Source organism: Oncorhynchus gorbuscha, linkage group LG20, assembly GCF_021184085.1.
Source record: "Oncorhynchus gorbuscha isolate QuinsamMale2020 ecotype Even-year linkage group LG20, OgorEven_v1.0, whole genome shotgun sequence".
NCBI lineage: Eukaryota > Metazoa > Chordata > Actinopteri > Salmoniformes > Salmonidae > Oncorhynchus > Oncorhynchus gorbuscha.
This window is the reverse complement of record NC_060192.1, coordinates 22,789,501-22,808,057: the sequence shown is the minus strand read 5'-3', so window position 1 is coordinate 22,808,057 and position 18,557 is coordinate 22,789,501. Positions and strand designations below refer to the sequence as shown.

The 18,557-nt window shown below is 45.1% G+C and overlaps 1 protein-coding gene and 1 long non-coding RNA gene across 3 annotated transcripts; both read left to right on the top strand.

Moving 5' to 3' along the window:
* The first annotated feature begins 67 nt into the window (after positions 1–67).
* Positions 68–12,986, top strand: smarcad1b (SWI/SNF-related, matrix-associated actin-dependent regulator of chromatin, subfamily a, containing DEAD/H box 1 b). 2 transcript variants are annotated; one of them, XM_046317308.1, is made up of 22 exons: positions 68–658; positions 1,065–1,197; positions 1,592–1,716; positions 2,570–2,667; positions 3,022–3,120; positions 3,343–3,421; positions 7,348–7,787; positions 7,932–8,128; positions 8,292–8,382; positions 8,543–8,642; positions 8,789–8,848; positions 9,018–9,093; positions 9,578–9,713; positions 9,968–10,099; positions 10,258–10,353; positions 10,650–10,767; positions 10,914–11,029; positions 11,121–11,309; positions 11,638–11,756; positions 12,087–12,269; positions 12,426–12,541; positions 12,731–12,986. In XM_046317308.1, the coding sequence occupies exons 1-22, from the start codon at positions 586–588 to the stop codon at positions 12,790–12,792; spliced, it is 2,838 nt and encodes a 945-aa protein (XP_046173264.1). In that variant the 5' UTR covers positions 68–585; the 3' UTR covers positions 12,793–12,986. The 2 variants fall into 2 exon arrangements, with proteins under 2 accessions (XP_046173264.1, XP_046173265.1); XM_046317309.1 differs by lacking the exons at positions 68–658; positions 1,065–1,197; positions 1,592–1,716 and having other exon boundaries at positions 2,579–2,667; positions 2,927–3,120.
* A 1,814-nt stretch (positions 12,987–14,800) lies between these two features.
* LOC124006788 lies at positions 14,801–16,222 on the top strand. Its single transcript, XR_006833838.1, has 3 exons — positions 14,801–14,904; positions 15,550–15,614; positions 15,739–16,222. It is a non-coding gene; the product is annotated as an uncharacterized LOC124006788 (long non-coding RNA).
* Positions 16,223–18,557: the final 2,335 nt, after the last annotated feature.

Genomic DNA, 18,557 nt, shown 5'->3' with positions numbered 1-18,557 from the left:
CTTTAAATCCTTTCTTTCTTTTTTTTACACGAGATCGCAATGCGCACTTGTCTCTGATTGGCTGGTCTGACTGCCCACGTGTCGTTTTCGGAATTCGTCAGAAACAAAGTTGCTAGCTAGCTATTTTAGGCAACGAAACGTTACAAAGGGTTGTAAATATGTTTATGTAATCGGTAAAGAGGACGCCCGATGGCAATAATGTAGATAGCTATTTTACGAGTATAGGTCAGAGGTAGAATCATTCACGTTGCAGAACGCATATCCATTTCCATGCATGAATTAGCGTCGTTAGCAACATCTATCTCTATACACGGAATGCAAGACGGCTAGCTAGCTAATAAGCGTCAATCGAAAAACAGAATAACGTTTAATATCCTCTCTTGTGAAGGACCCATTAGCTAGATTGCTATTCTTGCCGACAGCGAACGGTCATTGTAGGCCGAGTTGTTTGATTTCACGATGATGCTTGTTAGGTCGAACACACATTTTTAACACTCGACTGCAGCTACGGTGGTCAATTGTTGTGAGCTCATTTTGAGTAGGATAATACTGTAGCAGCTAGCAGAATCAAATAATATTACAACGATGAATCAAAGAAGATTTATCAACAATAACACAGACTCGGTGAATGAAGATCTCACGGGGCAACAAACACATGGTAATAGAGCACACTTACGGTTTTGTCTAGGACACAGCTTTGGTCAACATAGACTTTTCGTAGGAGGTTAGGATAATTAGGGAAAGGGTTAGGGTTACCTAACAGAAACATTTGGACGTCAATTTGACAAAAGCTGTATCCCTTCTAGACATGACCCTTTCTTACATAGACCACACACGATTTCCTGTTGGCAAAGGTGGTCCCTGTAGTGCCTGATACCAGACCCAGTATTGACACTGGAATGTAAACCAAGACATGTTTGGACATTTTTTACCCATATAGAAACCCCAACCAAGACTATCTATCAAAATAAGGCATTTTCGACAAGTAGTCAACATGCCCATCCAGCTCCCACAGTAGGCACTTTTGTGTTGATTCTTTTTGCTTTTACATTTTTCACTTGCAGATACTGTTGTCCCGGAGACCCCAGAGCTCAAGCGTCCCCCAGGGCCCGGCTCAGTGAGAGGCATGGAAAGTGTGGTACTAGACTCTGATTCAGATGAGGAGATATCAGGGTCTTCCATGATGTTGTCGGGGAAGTAAGTTAGTTGCTACCAAACTCATCTAAATAATGTAAATCAGACTACACCACTCTAGGTTTATACAGGGTCGAGGAAAGCATGTGTATTAGCATATATCATCAAGATTCTACTAAAGTTAACCTGCCACAGGTCACATGGCTCCATCCTTACCTGCACCAGGCCTTCAACACAAGGCATGTACAAGTGATTGGAGGGATTTGTCACACGTGTGATATACTAATAGGCAGGTGGATGTACTGGTGCCATACACACATTTTCTACTGCTTGAGCTCCTTTGAGAGACCTATTTCAGTCCATATCAAGTACTGGACATACACACACTAATCAAAATTGTGAGGATTAATTTTTTTATGTTTCAAGACTCCTGCTTTTGATTTGTTTTTATATAAAGGAGTCTGGAAAAGGAACCAGTTATGGGTTCTGTTATCATACTGTCAGATGAGGAGGGAGAGGAGATGAAAACTACTCCACGGAGAAATGGCAGCCAGCTCCCCCAAAACATACCAGGAAGTCAAGGTAAGGGTTCATTAATCCTATCCCTGGCCTTAATACTTTCTGCTGCACAATTACATGCACAGTGATGCAATCTATACTATTGAATGGAATGGAGTCTGCTGTTTCATGTTCTGTAGCCTGCTCCGTGACATGGAGGTCAATGAGTTAGGGAAACGTTAGCCCATTCAAAGAGGCTGACTACCTTCAGCGCCTATTGATGATAGTATCTTCTGGCCGAGGGAGTTTTGTGAAGAGCCCCGACACTGGCTCTAAATATTAACACGCATCGCTTGCGGTACAGTTTTGGTAACATAAGGTTAAATTACTACACACCTTTTTACAGGGTTAGGTTTTCCACATGGCCATAATTCCATGTTGCAGCGCTTGTTTACAGAAAACAGAGGGAAGACGGTCAACTACTTGTGTTAATTAGCTATCTCTGAACACCTGTGTGTTAAAAGAAGGACGTCAGAAACGTGTTGTAACTGTGTTGTAACTGTGTTGTAACTGTGTTGTAACTGTGTTGTAACTGTGTTGTAACTGTGTTAAAATTGTGTACAGTAAGTGTGTATTTTCCATTTGTGAAATTACTGTGCTGTGCTATGAAAGTAGAGGGGCTTTATGTTTCTAGAACTGTACCAATGCGAATCGAATCACTTTTTAGAATGCTATTTTGGATGCCAGAGCCAGTTTACCTCTGAATATAACATACGGTCCTTGGATGTTAAAGGAGTAGGCTTTAACAGTACCTTCTTGGGTTAGAGAAACATACAAAGTACATTTAACTGAGACTTCTATTCCCAGCAGCACACACTAGATCCAGTGTGGTGGTGTTCACGCTGTGTTAATATGCCCCCTTAATGTCCTGCTTTAGACCCAGACCGGAAGAGGAGACTAGAGGTGTGTGACAGCTCCCAGCAGAGTGGGGCATCAAACTCCAGCAAGAAACCAGCCCTTGAGGAGGATTCAGTGGTGAGTCCAGCTGTCTGCACTCCTATCGCTCCTCCAGCCTCCCTGACACCCCAAACCGGGGTGGGTGCATATTCAGTTTACACCTGACATGTGAGATCTGTGTTGAGCTAGAGATTTACTCAAGCAATTTAGCAATAGTGCCACGCTCATGGGTTCAAGAGCTGCATGGCCCACCTGAGATCCTGACCTCCAGGTTATTACCCTGACCAAGATGATGTACTGCCACCCTGCTTGTTCATGTATTATCTGTCTTCTCCAGTAGAGAGGGGGTAGGCTTGCATGAGGAGGAGCTCTCACTCTAATTGGTCTGCCTGCCTTGGGACTTCATGCGCCAGTGTGTTTCTGTCCCGCCAGACAGATGATTCTGAGGATGAGGGTCCAGAGCCCAGCTGGAAGAGCCAGGAGGACATGGTGAGGAAACTGCAGACTAAGTTTCCCCGTCTGGTCAAGGAGGTGAGGCTTCCATCAGCTGTAGAATCCCACTCTGCCAACAACAGGCCCTGTGTTCTCCCTCACTGCAGTTCCACAACACATTCATCAGTGCCTTATGCCTAATGTTTGGTAAATGTGAACTAATATTGTTTGAAATGAGTGGGAGTTGCATGTTAATAATTTATTTTGACAAAAGGTGTTTTGTTTACGACTATCTGTTTGTCTTATCCTGCATGCACACAGGAGCTTAGAGAAGTGCTTCTCGAGCATGATTGGCACTTTGAGGACACCCTAGAAGCACTGCGCATGTTTTCAGATGAGGGTAAGAGTTTTGTGTTTCATGGTGTGTCTGTCTCTGTCTGCGTGTGTTTCATGGTGTGTCTCTCTCTCTCTCTGTCTGCATGTGTCTCTCTGTCTGCGTGTGTTTCATGGTGTCTCTCTCCCTCTCTGTCTGCGTGTGTTTCATGGTGTCTCTCTCCCTCTCTGTCTGCGTGTGTTTCATGGTGTCTCTCTCTCTTTCTCTCTCTGTCTGCGTGTGTTTCATGGTGTCTCTCTCTCTGTCTGCGTGTGTTTCATGGTGTCTCTCTCCCTCTCTGTCTGCGTGTGTTTCATGGTGTCTCTCTCTCTGTCTCGTGTGTTTCATGGTGTCTCTCTCTCTCTCTCTCTCTGTCTGCGTGTGTTTCATGGTGTCTCTCTCTCTCTCTCTGTCTCGTGTGTTTCATGGTGTCTCTCTCTCTCTCTGTCTCGTGTGTTTCATGGTGTCTCTCTCTCTCTCTGTCTCGTGTGTTTCATGGTGTCTCTCTCTCTCTCTCTCTCTCTGTCTCGTGTGTTTCATGGTGTCTCTCTCTCTCTCTGTTTCTCTCTCTCTCTCTGTCTCTCTCTCTCTCTGTCTCGTGTGTTTCATGGTGTCTCTCTCTCTGTCTCTCTGTCTCGTGTGTTTCATGGTGTCTCTCTCTCTCTGTGTCTCTCTCTCTCTCTGTCTCGTGTGTTTCATGGTGTCTCTCTCTCTCTCTCTCTCTCTCTGTCTCGTGTGTTTCATGGTGTCTCTCTCTCTCTCTCTCTGTCTCGTGTGTTTCATGGTGTCTCTCTCTCTCTCTCTCTCTGTCTCGTGTGTTTCATGGTGTCTCTCTCTCTCTCTCTCTCTGTCTCGTGTGTTTCATGGTGTCTCTCTCTCTCTCTCTGTCTCGTGTGTTTCATGGTGTCTCTCTCTCTCTCTCTCTCTCTCTCTCTCTCTCTCTCTCTCTCTCTCTCTCTCTCTGTCTCGTGTGTTTCATGGTGTCTCTCTCTCTCTCTCTCTCTCTGTCTGCGTGTGTTTCATGGTGTCTCTCTCTCTCTCTCTGTGTCTGCGTGTGTTTCATGGTGTCTCTCTCTGTGTCTGCGTGTGTTTCATGGTGTCTCTCTCTGTGTCTCGTGTGTTTCATTGTCTCTCTCTCTCTCTCTCTCTCTGTCTCGTGTGTTTCATGGTGTCTCTCTCTCTCTCTCTGTCTCGTGTGTTTCATGGTGTCTCTCTCTCTGTCTGCGTGTGTTTCATGGTGTCTCTCTCTCTCTCTGTGACTGCGTGTGTTTCATGGTGTCTCTCTCTCTGTCTCATGTGTTTCATGGTCTCTCTCTCTCTCTCTCTCTGTCTCGTGTGTTTCATGGTGTCTCTTTCTCTCTCTCTCTGTCTGCGTGTGTTTCTTGGTGTCTCTCTCTCTCTGTCTGCGTGTGTTTCATGGTCTCTCTCTGTCAGTTTGTGTTTCATGGTCTCTCTCTGTCAGCGTGTGTTTCATGGTCTCTCTCTGTCAGCGTGTGTTTCATGGTGTGTGTGTCTCTCTCTGTCTCGTGTGTTTCATGGTGTCTCTCTCTCTCTCTCTCTCTGTCTCGTGTGTTTCATGGTGTCTCTCTCTCTCTGTCTCGTGTGTTTCATGGTGTCTCTCTCTCTCTCTCTGTTTCTCTCTCTCTCTCTGTCTCTGTCTCGTGTGTTTCATGGTGTCTCTCTCTCTGTCTCGTGTGTTTCATGGTGTCTCTCTCTCTCTCTCTGTCTTGTGTGTTTCATGGTGTCTCTCTCTCTCTGTCTGTCTGTTTCGTGTTTCATGGTGTCTCTCTCTCTCTCTCTGTCTGCGTGTGTTTCATGGTGTCTCTCTCTCTCTCTCTCTCTCTCTCTCTCTCTCTCTCTCTCTCTCTCTGTCTCGTGTGTTTCATGGTGTCTCTCTGTCTCGTCTGTGTTTCATGGTGTCTCTCTCTCTCTCTCTCTCTCTCTCTCTCTGTCTCGTGTGTTTCATGGTGTCTCTCTCTCTCTCTCTCTCTCTCTGTCTCGTGTGTTTCATGGTGTCTCTCTCTCTGTCTCGTGTGTTTCATGGTGTCTCTCTCTCTCTCTCTCTCTCTGTCTGCGTGTGTTTCATGGTGCCTCTCTCTGTCTCGTGTGTTTCATGGTGTCTCTCTCTCTCTCTCTGTCTCGTGTGTTTCATGGTGTCTCTCTCTCTCTCTCTTTCTCTGTCTGCGTGTGTTTCATGGTGCCTCTCTCTGTCTCGTGTGTTTCATGGTGTCTCTCTCTCTCTCTCTGTCTCGTGTGTTTCATGGTGTCTCTCTCTCTCTCTGTCTGCGTGTGTTTCATGGTGTCTCGTGTGTCTCTCTCTCTGTCTCTCTCTCTCTCTCTCTGTCATGGTGTCTCTCTCTCTGTCTGCGTGTGTTTCATGGTGTCTCTCTCTGTCTCGTGTGTTTCATGGTGTCTCTCTCTCTCTCTCTGTCTCGTGTGTTTCTGGTCTCTCTCTCTCTGTCTCGTGTGTTTCATGGTCTCTCTCTGTCTTGTGTGTTTCATGGTGTCTCTCTCTCTCTGTCTCGTGTGTTTCATGGTGTCTCTCTCTCTCTGTCTCGTGTGTTTCATGGTGTCTCTCTCTCTGTCTCGTGTGTTTCATGGTGTCTCTCTCTCTGTCTCGTGTGTTTCATGGTCTCTCTCTGTCAGCTTGTGTTTCATGGTCTCTCTCTCTCTCTGTGTCTGCGTGTGTTTCATGGTGTCTCTCTCTCTGTCAGCGTGTGTTTCATGGTCTCTCTCTCTCTGTCTCGTGTGTTTCTTGGTCTCTCTCTCTCTGTTTCTCTCTCTCTCTCTCTCTCTGTCTCGTGTCTCTCTCTCTCTCTGTCTCGTGTGTTTCATGGTGTCTCTCTGTCTCTCTCTCTGTCTCGTGTGTTTCATGGTCTCTCTCTGTCTGTTCTGTCTGTGTGTTTCTCTCGCTCTCTGCGTGTGTTTCTCTCTCTCTCTGTCTCGTGTGTTTCATGGTGTCTCTCTGTCCCTCTCTCTCTGTCTCGTGTGTTTCATGGTGTCTCTCTCTCTGTCTCGTGTGTTTCATGGTGTTTCTCTCGCTCTCTGTCTGCGTGTGTTTCTTGGTGTCTCTCTCTCTGTCTGCGTGTGTTTCATGGTCTCTCTCTGTCAGCTTGTGTTTCATGGTCTCTCTCTGTCAGCTTGTGTTTCATGGTCTCTCTCTGTCAGCGTGTGTTTCATGGTGTGTGTGTCTCTCTCTGTCTGCGTGTGTTTCTTGGTGTCTCTCTCTCTGTCTGCGTGTGTTTCATGGTCTCTCTCTGTCTGCGTGTGTTTCATGGTCTCTCTCTGTCAGCGTGTGTTTCATGGTCTCTCTCTGTCAGCGTGTGTTTCATGGTGTGTGTGTCTCTCTCTGTCTGCGTGTGTTTCTTGGTGTCTCTCTCTCTGTCTGCGTGTGTTTCTTGGTGTCTCTCTCTCTGTCTGCGTGTGTTTCATGGTCTCTCTCTGTCTGCGTGTGTTTCATGGTCTCTCTCTGTCTGCGTGTGTTTCATGGTCTCTCTCTGTCTGCGTGTGTTTCATGGTCTCGCTCTGTCTGCGTGTGTTTCTTGGTGTCTCTCTCTCTGTCTGCGTGTGTTTCATGGTCTCTCTCTGTCTGCGTGTTTTTCATGGTCTCTCTCTGTCAGCGTGTGTTTCATGGTGTGTGTGTCTCTCTCTGTCAGCGTGTGTTTCATGATGTGTGTGTCTCTCTGTTAGCGTGTGTTTCATGGTGTGTGTGTCTCTCTCTGTCAGCGTGTGTTTCATGGTGTGTGTGTCTCTCTCTGTCAGCGTGTGTTCCATGGTGTGCCTGTTCCTGAGTGAATCCGTTTATATAAAACCAACACGTTATTTTAGGGCGCTAGATAAGTCCCTTTCTGTCTTGCAGCCATAGTTTCATGTGTTGTTTTTAAGTCGATATATGTAGGTGGCCCAACATCCCTCCCAGGACCTGCAGACTGATTTCTGGTTTCCTTCATCAGGGGAGAGGTCCAGTCAAGGGGATACCCAGGCATCATCATCAGCTAGTTCAGCCCCCCAAGCCTCAGCACATCAGGCAGGCCCAGCAGCCAAACCCCCTGGTTGTCCCACATCACTACCTCACAAGCCTCCCAGTGGGACCGCAGATAAGACCATCAGTAGGCCGACCAAAGGAGCAGACAGAAGGAGGAGGGTGATACCGGAGTCAGGCACCAGCTCTGAAGACGAGGCCAGTGATGACTTTGATGACTGTGCTGAGGGCGTGGAGCTGAACTCGGATGGCTCCGATCAGGAGGTTGGAACAGGGTCTCTTGTGAAGGGCCAGATTCTCCGGTTCTTCCAGGAGGCATCGCTGGATGAGCTGTCTCTCATCTCTGGCTGCTCTGTGAAGAAGGCCCAGAGGATTGTCGAGCTGCGCCCATTTAACGAGTGGGAGAATCTGGTGAGGGGCATAATGAACTTGTGTGCAAGGATATGAACACACACACACACACTAACATCTCTAGGTTCCAATTGAAGGCTGACTGGGCTCCATCGGAACTACCTGAGTGTAACCTTGTGGGTAATTGATTGTGTGTTCCCCCAGTTGGATGCTCTTGACAGAGGGAACGGCCTCTCCACTGACCTGGTGCAGGGCTGCCGTGTGGTCCTGAGGGAACGGGACGTTGTGCGCAGCCTCATGACCAAGTGTGAGAAAATCGCCAACAAGATGATGCAGGACGTGACCCAAGTGGTGGAGAGGGACAAGGGCTCCCAGAAACAGCCTGAGATCCTCAACGGGAAGTGGGTTGAGCTGCTGTTTTTATCTCACTGACATAACACACGTTCAGGTAGTTACGTAGAATGATGTTATTGTCAACAACACGATCTCATACATGTACACAGGCAGTCTTGAACAGTCTTTCTGTCATTGCTGAGTTTCCTGTGTTCCTTTTGTCCTCTCCAGATACCAGTTGAAGCCTTATCAGCTCATTGGTCAAAATTGGTTGACCCTGCTCCATCAGAACAACCTGAGTGGAATCCTTGCTGATGAGATGGTGAGTTGTTATTCCTGACCAGTCTCCAACAGCTTATCTCAGATCCTCTTAATCCTGTGTTAATGTGGCTGGGAAGCAGGCGACTCTTTTTGTTGTGCCAAGTCGGTGTCTGAAAAGTAGAGCTTCTGTAATGCACCACCTCCTGTCTTTTTGTTGGCAGGGTTTGGGGAAGACCATCCAGGCCATCTCGTTCCTAGCCAGCCTGTACCAGGAGGGCAATAAGGGCCCACATCTCCTCACTGTACCTGCCTCCACACTGGGTGAGCTGTAGCAGTAGTGCTGCACACACAGATTGTATGATGCCTTGAGATCTGCATGGACAAAAATATTCAAGTGTTACTTTCCTATCCTTTTTAAGATGTTTAAAAAAAAAAAAATTTAAACATATTTTGCTTCTCTGTTGCAGATAATTGGGTGCGGGAGCTGAATCTGTGGTGTCCCAGGCTCAAAGTCCTGGTGTATTATGGTGAGTGAATCTTCTATTCATTCTGAATTGTGTGACTCATCAGACTGTGGTTGTCATGGTTCAGGCTTTATGTTTATTTGATTATACAGACTTAATCCGTTGGTTTTAGTCACCATGAGTGACAGAATTACTAAATATAGATAGTCCTATTTATATTGTGTGTGTCTAGGGTCTGTGGAGGATCGCAAGTACCTTCGATATGATATTCTCAACAGACAGGTCGACTACAACATCATCATTTCTACGTAAGTCTAAAATCTGAGAAATTACTGTTATGCAAGAATTACAGGTGAAAAACATGTCTGTGCCCTTGAGCAAGGCACTTAACTCTTAATTGCTCTGGATAAGAGTGTCTGCTAAGTGTTATTTATTTTTCTGTTTTATACTTGGAACTGCACTTGAGTCTAGTATTCTACAGGTTCACATCCTACTGTCTTAGCTACTGTGTGTCTTCTGAGCAAGACACTTAGCCCTAAGTGCCTCAGGTAATATCCAGCAGAATTAGTGGCGATCTTGTAAAACCAATCAGCCGTGTAAAGTCCCCCCTGCTGGGCTTCTGCTAACATGATAATATATTCAGCGTTTGACTAAACCTGAAAGGTTCCGTGTTAGCTGTACCTGTGACTCGTTCATACTTCATGGTAATCAAGCGGTTGTCATGCCACACACACCACTGAGGACCTTGTGTGTTTGGCATGGCTCCTTGAGCTGCTGTGTTTCTGCTGCCAGGTACGCTCTGACCACCAGCAACGACAACGACCGCAGCCTGTTCCGAAAGCTCAAACTGGAGTACGCCGTGTTCGATGAGGGCCACATGCTGAAGAACATGAGCTCGCTGCGCTACCGCCACCTCATGGCCATCAATGTAAGTACATTGCAGGGGTGGGGGTCACCTTGGCTGATAACAGCCATTATTGATTGGCGTGATAATGATTTTAAGATAAGTTTTAATGTTGGCCTCTAAACTGTTCCGCTTCATGCCTGAGCAATGTCTTGATTGTCTCCGTGAGTCACCCCACTTTCTTCCTTTTCACTGCAGTGCATTCTGATACTTTTTGTCATGGTGCTATACAATGTACTATATTCATCTAATCAGATTTGATTGTGATGTGATCTCAGGCTAAGTACCGTCTGCTGCTGACTGGGACTCCAGTGCAGAACAACCTCCTGGAGCTCATGTCCCTGCTCAACTTCATCATGCCCGATATGTTCTCCAGCAGCACTGCACAGCTCGCCAACATGTTTGCCATGGTGAGGCTAGAACACATGCTATACGGGGATCGCTCCAGATATATTTGTCTTAGTGTGCAGCAAATTTGACTCATCCGGTCAAAAAGTCTAGCTAATAAAAGCCCACTGACTATGCTAAGATTTCCTTTGGAGAGACGTCATCTTTTATTTCCTGTCAGAAATCATCAGAGGAGCAGAGCAGCTTTGAGATGGAGAGGATCTCTCATGCCAAACTGATCATGAAACCCTTCATCCTCAGACGTGTCAAGAGTGAGGTACGGAACAGCTCGGTCTCAGCTCAGATAGGGTTATGGCATGACTTGGGACAGTGATATATTCTCTACCACGGTACTTCGTACTTGAATACTATTGTGCATTGTTTTCATTGTTCATTTAGAGTTCTACTGTGCTGTTTTCTTAGGGGCTAATCTATAACTTCAGATTTCCCCGTAGTCTCCCATTGACGTCAATGCATGACTAAGGGAAAATTCTATTGAAGTGGGAGTTAGGATTCGCCCCAAAGAGACGTTCGGTTGACATATGACTAGAGCGGCTTGCGTCTCTGCCTCAGGTGCTGAAGCAGCTCCCAGCCAAAGAGGAGAAGGTGGAATTCTGTGCCATGAGTGACCAGCAGCAGCAGCTCTACAATGCCTTAATGCAGAAGCTCAAGGGATCCACCAATGGAGAGAGTATGTCAGGGAGAGGAGGAAGGCATCTGGTTCATTTGAAAAGTGATGGAAAGCCTAAGAGAATATTAACTAGCAACACAAGTAGAATTTTAAGGTGCATCGATTATCTGATTTAAAACCATATGTTGCCGATGTGTCCTCCACAGAGCGAGAACTGACCAATGTGATGATGCAGTTGAGGAAGATGGCAAATCACCCACTGCTGCACCGGGAGCATTATACCACTACCAAACTGGCTGCTATGAGTCAACTCATGCTCAAGGTCAGACCTGAAAACTTACTGGTGTTTGAAGAGAATGTTTTGATGTCAGTCTGTGATTGCTTAGACTCGGTTTGAACCTTAACCCCGTCAGGAGCCGACCCACTGTGAAGCAGACCCAGCACTGATCAAGGAGGACATGGAGGTCATGACAGACTTTGAGCTGCATCGACTTTGTCTTCAGTACCCGTCCGTACAAGACTATCAGCTGAACACAGACATGCTCCTGGACTCAGGGAAACTCAGCCTGCTCACACAGCTTCTGGCCTCTCTCAAAAACAAGGTATGAAAGCTACAGTGGATCAATTGAAGACAGCGTCTTTATTATGCACTATTAAGCCTTGCCCGTAGTGATCCAGCTATAGTCTTTTCCATCTCCCTCCCTGGTGGTTTCTTCACCCCCCCCCCCCATAAAACCAGTCAACCTTTTTCCCCCCATTCCTCTACCTGTCAAACACTCCATCTCTTGCCTGCTCTCAATTACAATCACTCTTTGCTTGGCTTTCCCCCCTCCAACATGCAGTCAACCACATGTCTATATTTCTCTTTCTTTCTCTCTGATCCCTCCAGTCCTGTAGTTATTAATCACAGTGACTGTGTTTCTGTGTCAGGGGGATAGAGTGGTGCTCTTCAGCCAGTTCACCATGATGCTGGACATTCTAGAGGTGTTCCTGAAGCACTTGAAGCATCACTACATTCGACTGGATGGATCAACGCCCATGTCTGACAGGTAGGATGTTGAACTCTGTCCATACATCCGCAAGGCTATTTTTTTTCCCCCCTGTACTTACCATTCTGTTCAATGAGCAGAACACAGGCTGTAATTTATCTCCTAATAGGATATGACAGGCCTTAGTCATTTAGGAATGGATTGATACGTAGTAGGGACTGAAAATGGTCACAACCAGGGTTTTTTTCCAAGGACTCTGGATATTATGCAAATTAAACTGTTAATCACACATTTTTTGACATTATATTTTAAATTATGCTTATTAATAGACGTGTCTTATATGCCTTTATGGACATGAATAGATCTGTTAATTATCCCATCCTCTTGTAGAATCGTGCTGATTGACCAGTACAACACAGAGTTGGACATCTTTGTGTTCTTGATGTCTACTAAGGCTGGTGGCCTGGGCATCAACCTGACCTCAGCCAATGTGGTCATCTTGCACGACATTGACTGCAACCCCTACAATGATAAGCAGGCCGAGGACCGCTGTCACCGTGTCGGACAGACAAGGTCAGTGAGGATCGGGAAACTGTGTTTTCCCCCAAGCAGTTTGCTAACTTTACCCGCCATACCCAGGCTATGCGCTTCCTATGAGCTTGTGTTGCTCATACAGTAGATGTGAGTGTATATACCTTGTAGTTAAATTCTGGCATCTTTATGTTGCAGGACTGTGAAGGTGATTAAGCTGATCAGTAAGGACTCTATAGAGGATGGCATGCTCCGCATCGGTCAGAAGAAACTCAAGCTGGAGCAGGATATGACTGCTTCCCAGTCCCAGGACGGTGAGCTCATTATCCCCTCCCATCTCTCACATTAACCGCCATATACTGTACCGCGCATGCCGATACCAACACATACCAACATTCATTTTCATATATATTCATATATGAACATATTCATATATGAACATATTCACTGACAGTCGATTGATAGATTTTACAGGCTAAAACTAGATGCATTTCCTTTGTCAGGAGACGAGGACTCGATACCAGAAGACATGGCCTCCCTTCTGAAGGCGTCACTGGGGCTGTGAGGATGTATCCATTCGTCTGGAGGGGTCCTCCAGGTTGTGGATTGTCAGGGCATTCAGAGCCATGGATGCCGCATGTGTCCTCTTATCTTCACTGTACTGTATGTACGAATAGTTTCTTAAGTTCATCGCCTTATGATGTTTCTAAGACATTTTGTGTCACTGTTGCAACCATTTGTAATAAAAGATTACAAGCAGTGATGTCCAATTTTCCATGATTTTATGTGGTGCTACATTTTGAAGCGCAGGCGCAGTCTGGATGGCTGAGCAACTGCATTGCAGTGATGATCATTCTGAACACCGCGGGAAGATTCGAATAGTGCTAGCTACCAAGACGGAGGTTGTAGGAAACAACCGGCAGAACATTACATTAGCCCACTAGCCGAGCTGTTTCCCACGTTTAAAAGTAGCCAACTCGTCAGAACATGTTTTACAAACCGGTGATCTTGTGTAGATTCAGATAAACTAACGTTAGCTAATTTAGCTAGTTAGCCAGCGTTGTGAATGTGGTTCTCGAAATTCATAATTTACTTGATTGAGCTCGTATGGATAGACGGTCTGAGATTGGCTTGATTAACTAGCCTAGATGGCTAGCCATGTATTTTCACTTAGTAGTCTTGTTCCAAAATCTTTTCAATTGTTTGGACATGATTTAGAAAGAAACACTCCAGTCTAAGGTTAGACTTGAGTTTTAGCTTGTCGGGCCTGAGGGGTTCGTGCTGATTGTACAGCGATTGTGGCAGCCGGTTAATTGGCTTTCCTTTGGAAGGCAAGATGTTTGTCAGGAGAGGTGCAGTATTATCATAAGGAGACATACTTGGAATACGGAGGAGGAATAGAGGGAAAAAGAGGCAGATGAGGTCAGAGCGAGAGGGAGGAAGAGGGTGAGCTTGAGTTGTTAAAAATGTCAGGAAAATAAATGGAAGTGAATGAGTTCAAAGTATCGTACGTTGGAGGTGTGGGGGTGTTCTCGGAGCCCAGTTTCAGGGTGGGTGACAACCGAGTTGGGTGCTGTGGAATCGGCGAGGGTCATCAGAAGTGGTCTTGTGATAATTGTTTGTATTTCTGCTGGTCAGAAGGAGAAGGTTCTCCGTGTTAAATTAATGGGGGCAAGAAATGTGAATTGTTTTTCTCTCAAGAAAAGGGTGCCATTTGAAAGGAGTGATTTACTGGGGTAGTAAAAGTTATGGAACTACCCAAACTGTCTAAAGCTGGCCGTCCAACCCAACTGAGCAACTGGGAAGAAGGACCTTGGTCAGGGAAGTGACCAAGAACCCAATCACCACTCTGACAGAACTACAGAGTTTCTTGGCTGAGATGGAAGAACTTGCCAGAAGGGCAACAGTCTTTGTTGTGGAATTATTAGATTACATGTTAGATATTGCTGCACTGTTGGAACTAGAAGCACATGCATTTCACTACACTCACAATAACAGCTGCTAACCATGTATATGTGACCAGTTAGACTTGATTTGACCAATCTGGGCTTCATGGGAGCGTGGCCAGATGGGAGCCACTCCTGAGAAAAAAGCACATGACAGCACACCTAGAGTTTGCAAAAATGCACATGAAAGACTAAGAAGGCAAAATATTCTGTGGTCTGATTAGACAAAAATTGAACTCTTTGGCCTGAATGCGAAACGCTATGTCTGGCGCAAACCAGACACAGCTCGTCACCTGTCTATCACCATCGCTACCGTGAAGCATGTCAGCGTCATGCTATGGGGATGCTTTTCCACGGGCAGGGACTGGGAGACTGGTAAGGGAACAATGAATGGTGCCGAATACAGTCACATCCTTAATGAGAACCTGCTTCAGAGTGCAAATGACCTTAGACTGGGGTGAAAATGTACGTACCAACAGGACAATGAGCCAAAGCAATGCTGGAATGGCTTCAGAACGTGACCGTCCTTGAGTGGCCCAGCCAAAGCCCATACTTGAATCCCATTTGAAAATCTGTGTAAAAACTTGAAGATTGCTATTTACCGCTGCTCCCCATCTAACTTAACAGAGCTTGAGAAAATCTGCAAGGAAGAATGGAAGAAAATCCCCAAAACCAGATGTGCAAAGCTGATAGACACCGTTGATGACCCAAATCTGTAATCGCTACTAAAGGTGCGTCTTCAAAGTATTGACTCTGGTGTGAATAATTTTCTACATATTTGAAAAAATGTCTAAACATGTTTTCACTTTGTCATTATGAGTTATTGTGTGTAGAAGGGTAAACATTTTTTTAAAATCCATTTTGAATTCTGGCTGTAACATAACATGTGGACTAAGACTTTATGATGATCAGTTGGTATGATGATCTGGTACATACGGGGCATTTCTCTTGTCGAAGGGATCATTTTTATCTTATGTAGTTAGTGTTTCAGTTAACTGAGAAGAGAGCTCACCTCATCAAACAGAAACTCAGTGGTTTCCTGACAGCATCAGGTCATTCATCACCTTCTTGGAACATAACTTAAAATTTGAGGCTTATTTTCAGCAAATTATCATGACAAGCTGATCATTCTAGGGAAGATGGGACAAATGTCCTTTCAATAGATGGACTCCTTGATCAGTTTGAATAATGTGTTGGCTGCCAAAAAGACCTGAAGAATTTAAAGGTACATGCTTCACATTCTATTTTTACAGGTCCTTTTTAGCTTGTCTGGATTGCTTTATCTTAAAGTATGCTATTTGTCCTTTATGTCAGTGTGAAATCTAAGTTGTAATTGTAACCCTGGACTGATGGGGATTGACTTACTTTTGTCACAGGAACTAGAGGAGTGCTTCCTGAAGGAGGTACAGGATGGAATGCAGCTTAGGGTCAACATGCCAAGGTAGGGACAGCCAGCTGTCCAGTAAGGATACTGTGTGTTGTAACAGGAGAAGCTACAGAGTACCAACCAAATTCATTGTAAATGTTTTGTCCTATTTAAAATAAAATCTCCTTTGATGCCCCAGTGGAAGAGGGCCTGTGAGACAGAGTGGACCTGTGGATGTGCAGCCAACCCAGCAGGAGCACCTCAGGAAAACCTCCAAGACCCAGATCAGAGAGTTGGAATTCATCAACTACCTAGAGTTTAAGACCATCCCTCAGTGAGTCCCCCTCAGTAACACACATGGTCTTCCATATACTTTTAGTGCAGTTTTATTTGAGATGTTACTGCAGATCTGGCGGTTTTACCAGTAAAATAAATACATGTTTATAATATCTCTTTCCTCTATCACTCTTTTCCTTTGTATCACTCTTTTCTCTTGATACATGAAAGGCTGTGTGACATATGACCAGCTGGACGCTTCTTTGGCAAGCGTTACACAGCCGTAACAGGGAAGTAAAAAGTCTTGCACCTGCCAGTAAAAACCCTGAATAATGCCACACGCAAGCTTCATCAGCGATTTTAAGGAGGACGACGCAAAAGGTACCTCACGCAAACTACAGTTCTAAACAAGGGTTTGTACTTTCCTTCCCTATGACACAAAACACGGTTGATCATTGCTGTTGTAGGAGTTGTATAATTTATTCCAAGAAAGTACCGTTGTGTTCTGATCCAGATAGTTTTGACAACATTTGGTCAAGGATGGCAGCCTGGGTATCTTATCTTGACCTGGTCGCTGTTGTAAATGAGAACTTGTTCTCAACTAGCCTACCTGGTTAAATAAAGGTGAAAATTTAAAAAAAGATGTGCAAAAAAGACATATACTGGGCTATAATTTATCAAAGAAAGACATTTTGTTTAAAGGGGAATTGTAGTTAATGTGATTTTCTTGCTTTTTGTTTATATTTCAACACCAGGTGGAAATAAGACCTGGTTGCCTCGGTCAGGTGGCTGACACTTGGCCGCAAGTGATTCTTCCAGTAAAACCATAACCCCAAGCATTAATCAATATCCACAAGGAAATTGTTAATTGACCACAAAATCATTATTTTGCAATGGCCATCTCAATGTTCAGACTTGAACCCCATTGAAAACATGTAGTTTGAATTGAAGAGGACAGTCTTAAGGACATCAAGGATCGTGAAACTTTCTGTATGGAGGAATAGCCTAAGACCCCCCCGAAACATTCTCCAATTTCACAAAATATTTTAGAAAAAGGCTGTGTTAACCTCGCAAAGGGAGGGTGCTAGAGTATTGAAAATGGATGCCAATAATTTTGACCCATCTTAAAAAATATATATATACTTGTTAAACAAAATCTCGGAGCAATTGTATAAAATATGATTTCCCCTAAAAGATTTGATCACACACTATACAGTTGAAGTTGGAAGTTTATATACACCTTAGCCAAATACATTACGACTCAGTTTTTCACAATTCCAGACATTTAATCCTAGTAAAAATTCCCTGTCTTAGATGAGTTAGGATCACCACTTCATTTTAAGAATGTGAAATGTCAGAATAATAGTGACTTATTTCAGATTGTATTTTTTCCATCACATTCCCAGTGGGTCAGAAGTTTACATACACTCTATTAGTATTTGGTAGCATTGCCTTTAAATGGTTTAACTTGGGTCAAATGTTTCGGGTAGCCTTCCACAAGCTCCCACAATAAGTTGGATGAATTTTGGCCCATTCCTCCTGACAGAGCTGGTGTAACCGAGTCCGAATTGTAGGCCTCCTTGCTCACACACGCTTTTTCAGTTCTGCCCACAAATGTTCTATAGGACTGAGGTCAGGGCTTTGTGATGGCCACTCCAATACCTTGACTTTGTTGTCCTTAAGGCATTTTGCCACAACTTTGGAAGTATGCTTGGGGTCATTGTCCATTTGGAAGACCCATTTGCGACCATGCTTTAACTTCCTGACTGATGTCTTGAGATGTTGCTTCAATATATCCACAATTTTCCGTCCTCATGATACCATTTTGTGAAGTGCACCAGTCCCTTCTGCAGCAAAGTACCCCCACAACATGATGCTGCCACCCCTGTACTTCACGGTTGGGATGGTGGTGTTTGGGCTTGCAAGCCTCCCCCTTTTTCCTCCACAAACATAACGATGGTCATTATGTCCAAACAGTTCTAATTTTGTTTAATCCGACAGGAGGACATTTCACCAAAAAGTATGATTTTTGTCTCCATGTGCAGTTGCAAACCGTAGTCTGGCTTTTTTATGGCGGTTTTGAAGCAGTGGCTTCTTCCTTGCTGAGCGGCCTTTCAAGTTATGTCGATATAGGACTCGTTTTACTGTGGCTATAGATATTTTTGCACCTGTTTCCTCCAGCATCTTCCCCAGGTCCTTTGCTGTTGTTCTGGGATTGATTTGCACCATTCGCACCAAAGTACGTTCATGTCTAGGAGACAGAACACGTCTCTCCTCCTGAGCGGTATGACGGCTGCGTGGTCCCATGGTGTTTATACTTGCGTACTACCTCCAGGCTCTGATCAGGCCCTACACCCAAACAAGGGCACTGCGTTCATCCACCTCTGGCCTGCTCGCCTCCCTACCACTGAGGAAGTACAGCTCCCGCTCAGCCCAGTCAAAACTGTTCGCTGCCCTGGCCACCCAATGGTGGAACAAACTCCCTCACGACGCCAGGACAGTGGAGTCAATCACCACCTTCCGGAGACACCTGAAACCCCACCTCTTTAAGGAATACCTAGGATAGGATAAGTAATCCCTCTCACCCCCCCCCTTAAGATTTAGATGCACTATTGTAAAGTGACTGTTCCACTGGATGTCATAAGGTGAATGCACCAATTTGTAAGTCGCTCTGGATAAGAGCGTCTGCTAAATGACTTAAATGTAAATGTAAATGTTTGTACAGATGAACGTGGTACTTTC

Excerpts from the sequence above, each read along its gene's own strand:
- smarcad1b (XM_046317308.1), top strand. The coding sequence starts at position 586 with ATGAATCAAAGAAGATTTATCAACAATAACACAGACTCGGTGAATGAA. Across the intron at positions 2,668-3,021 it reads CCCTTGAGGAGGATTCAGTG|ACAGATGATTCTGAGGATGA; the intron begins GTGAGTCCAGCT and ends CTGTCCCGCCAG. Across the intron at positions 8,849-9,017 it reads CAAAGTCCTGGTGTATTATG|GGTCTGTGGAGGATCGCAAG; the intron begins GTGAGTGAATCT and ends GTGTGTGTCTAG.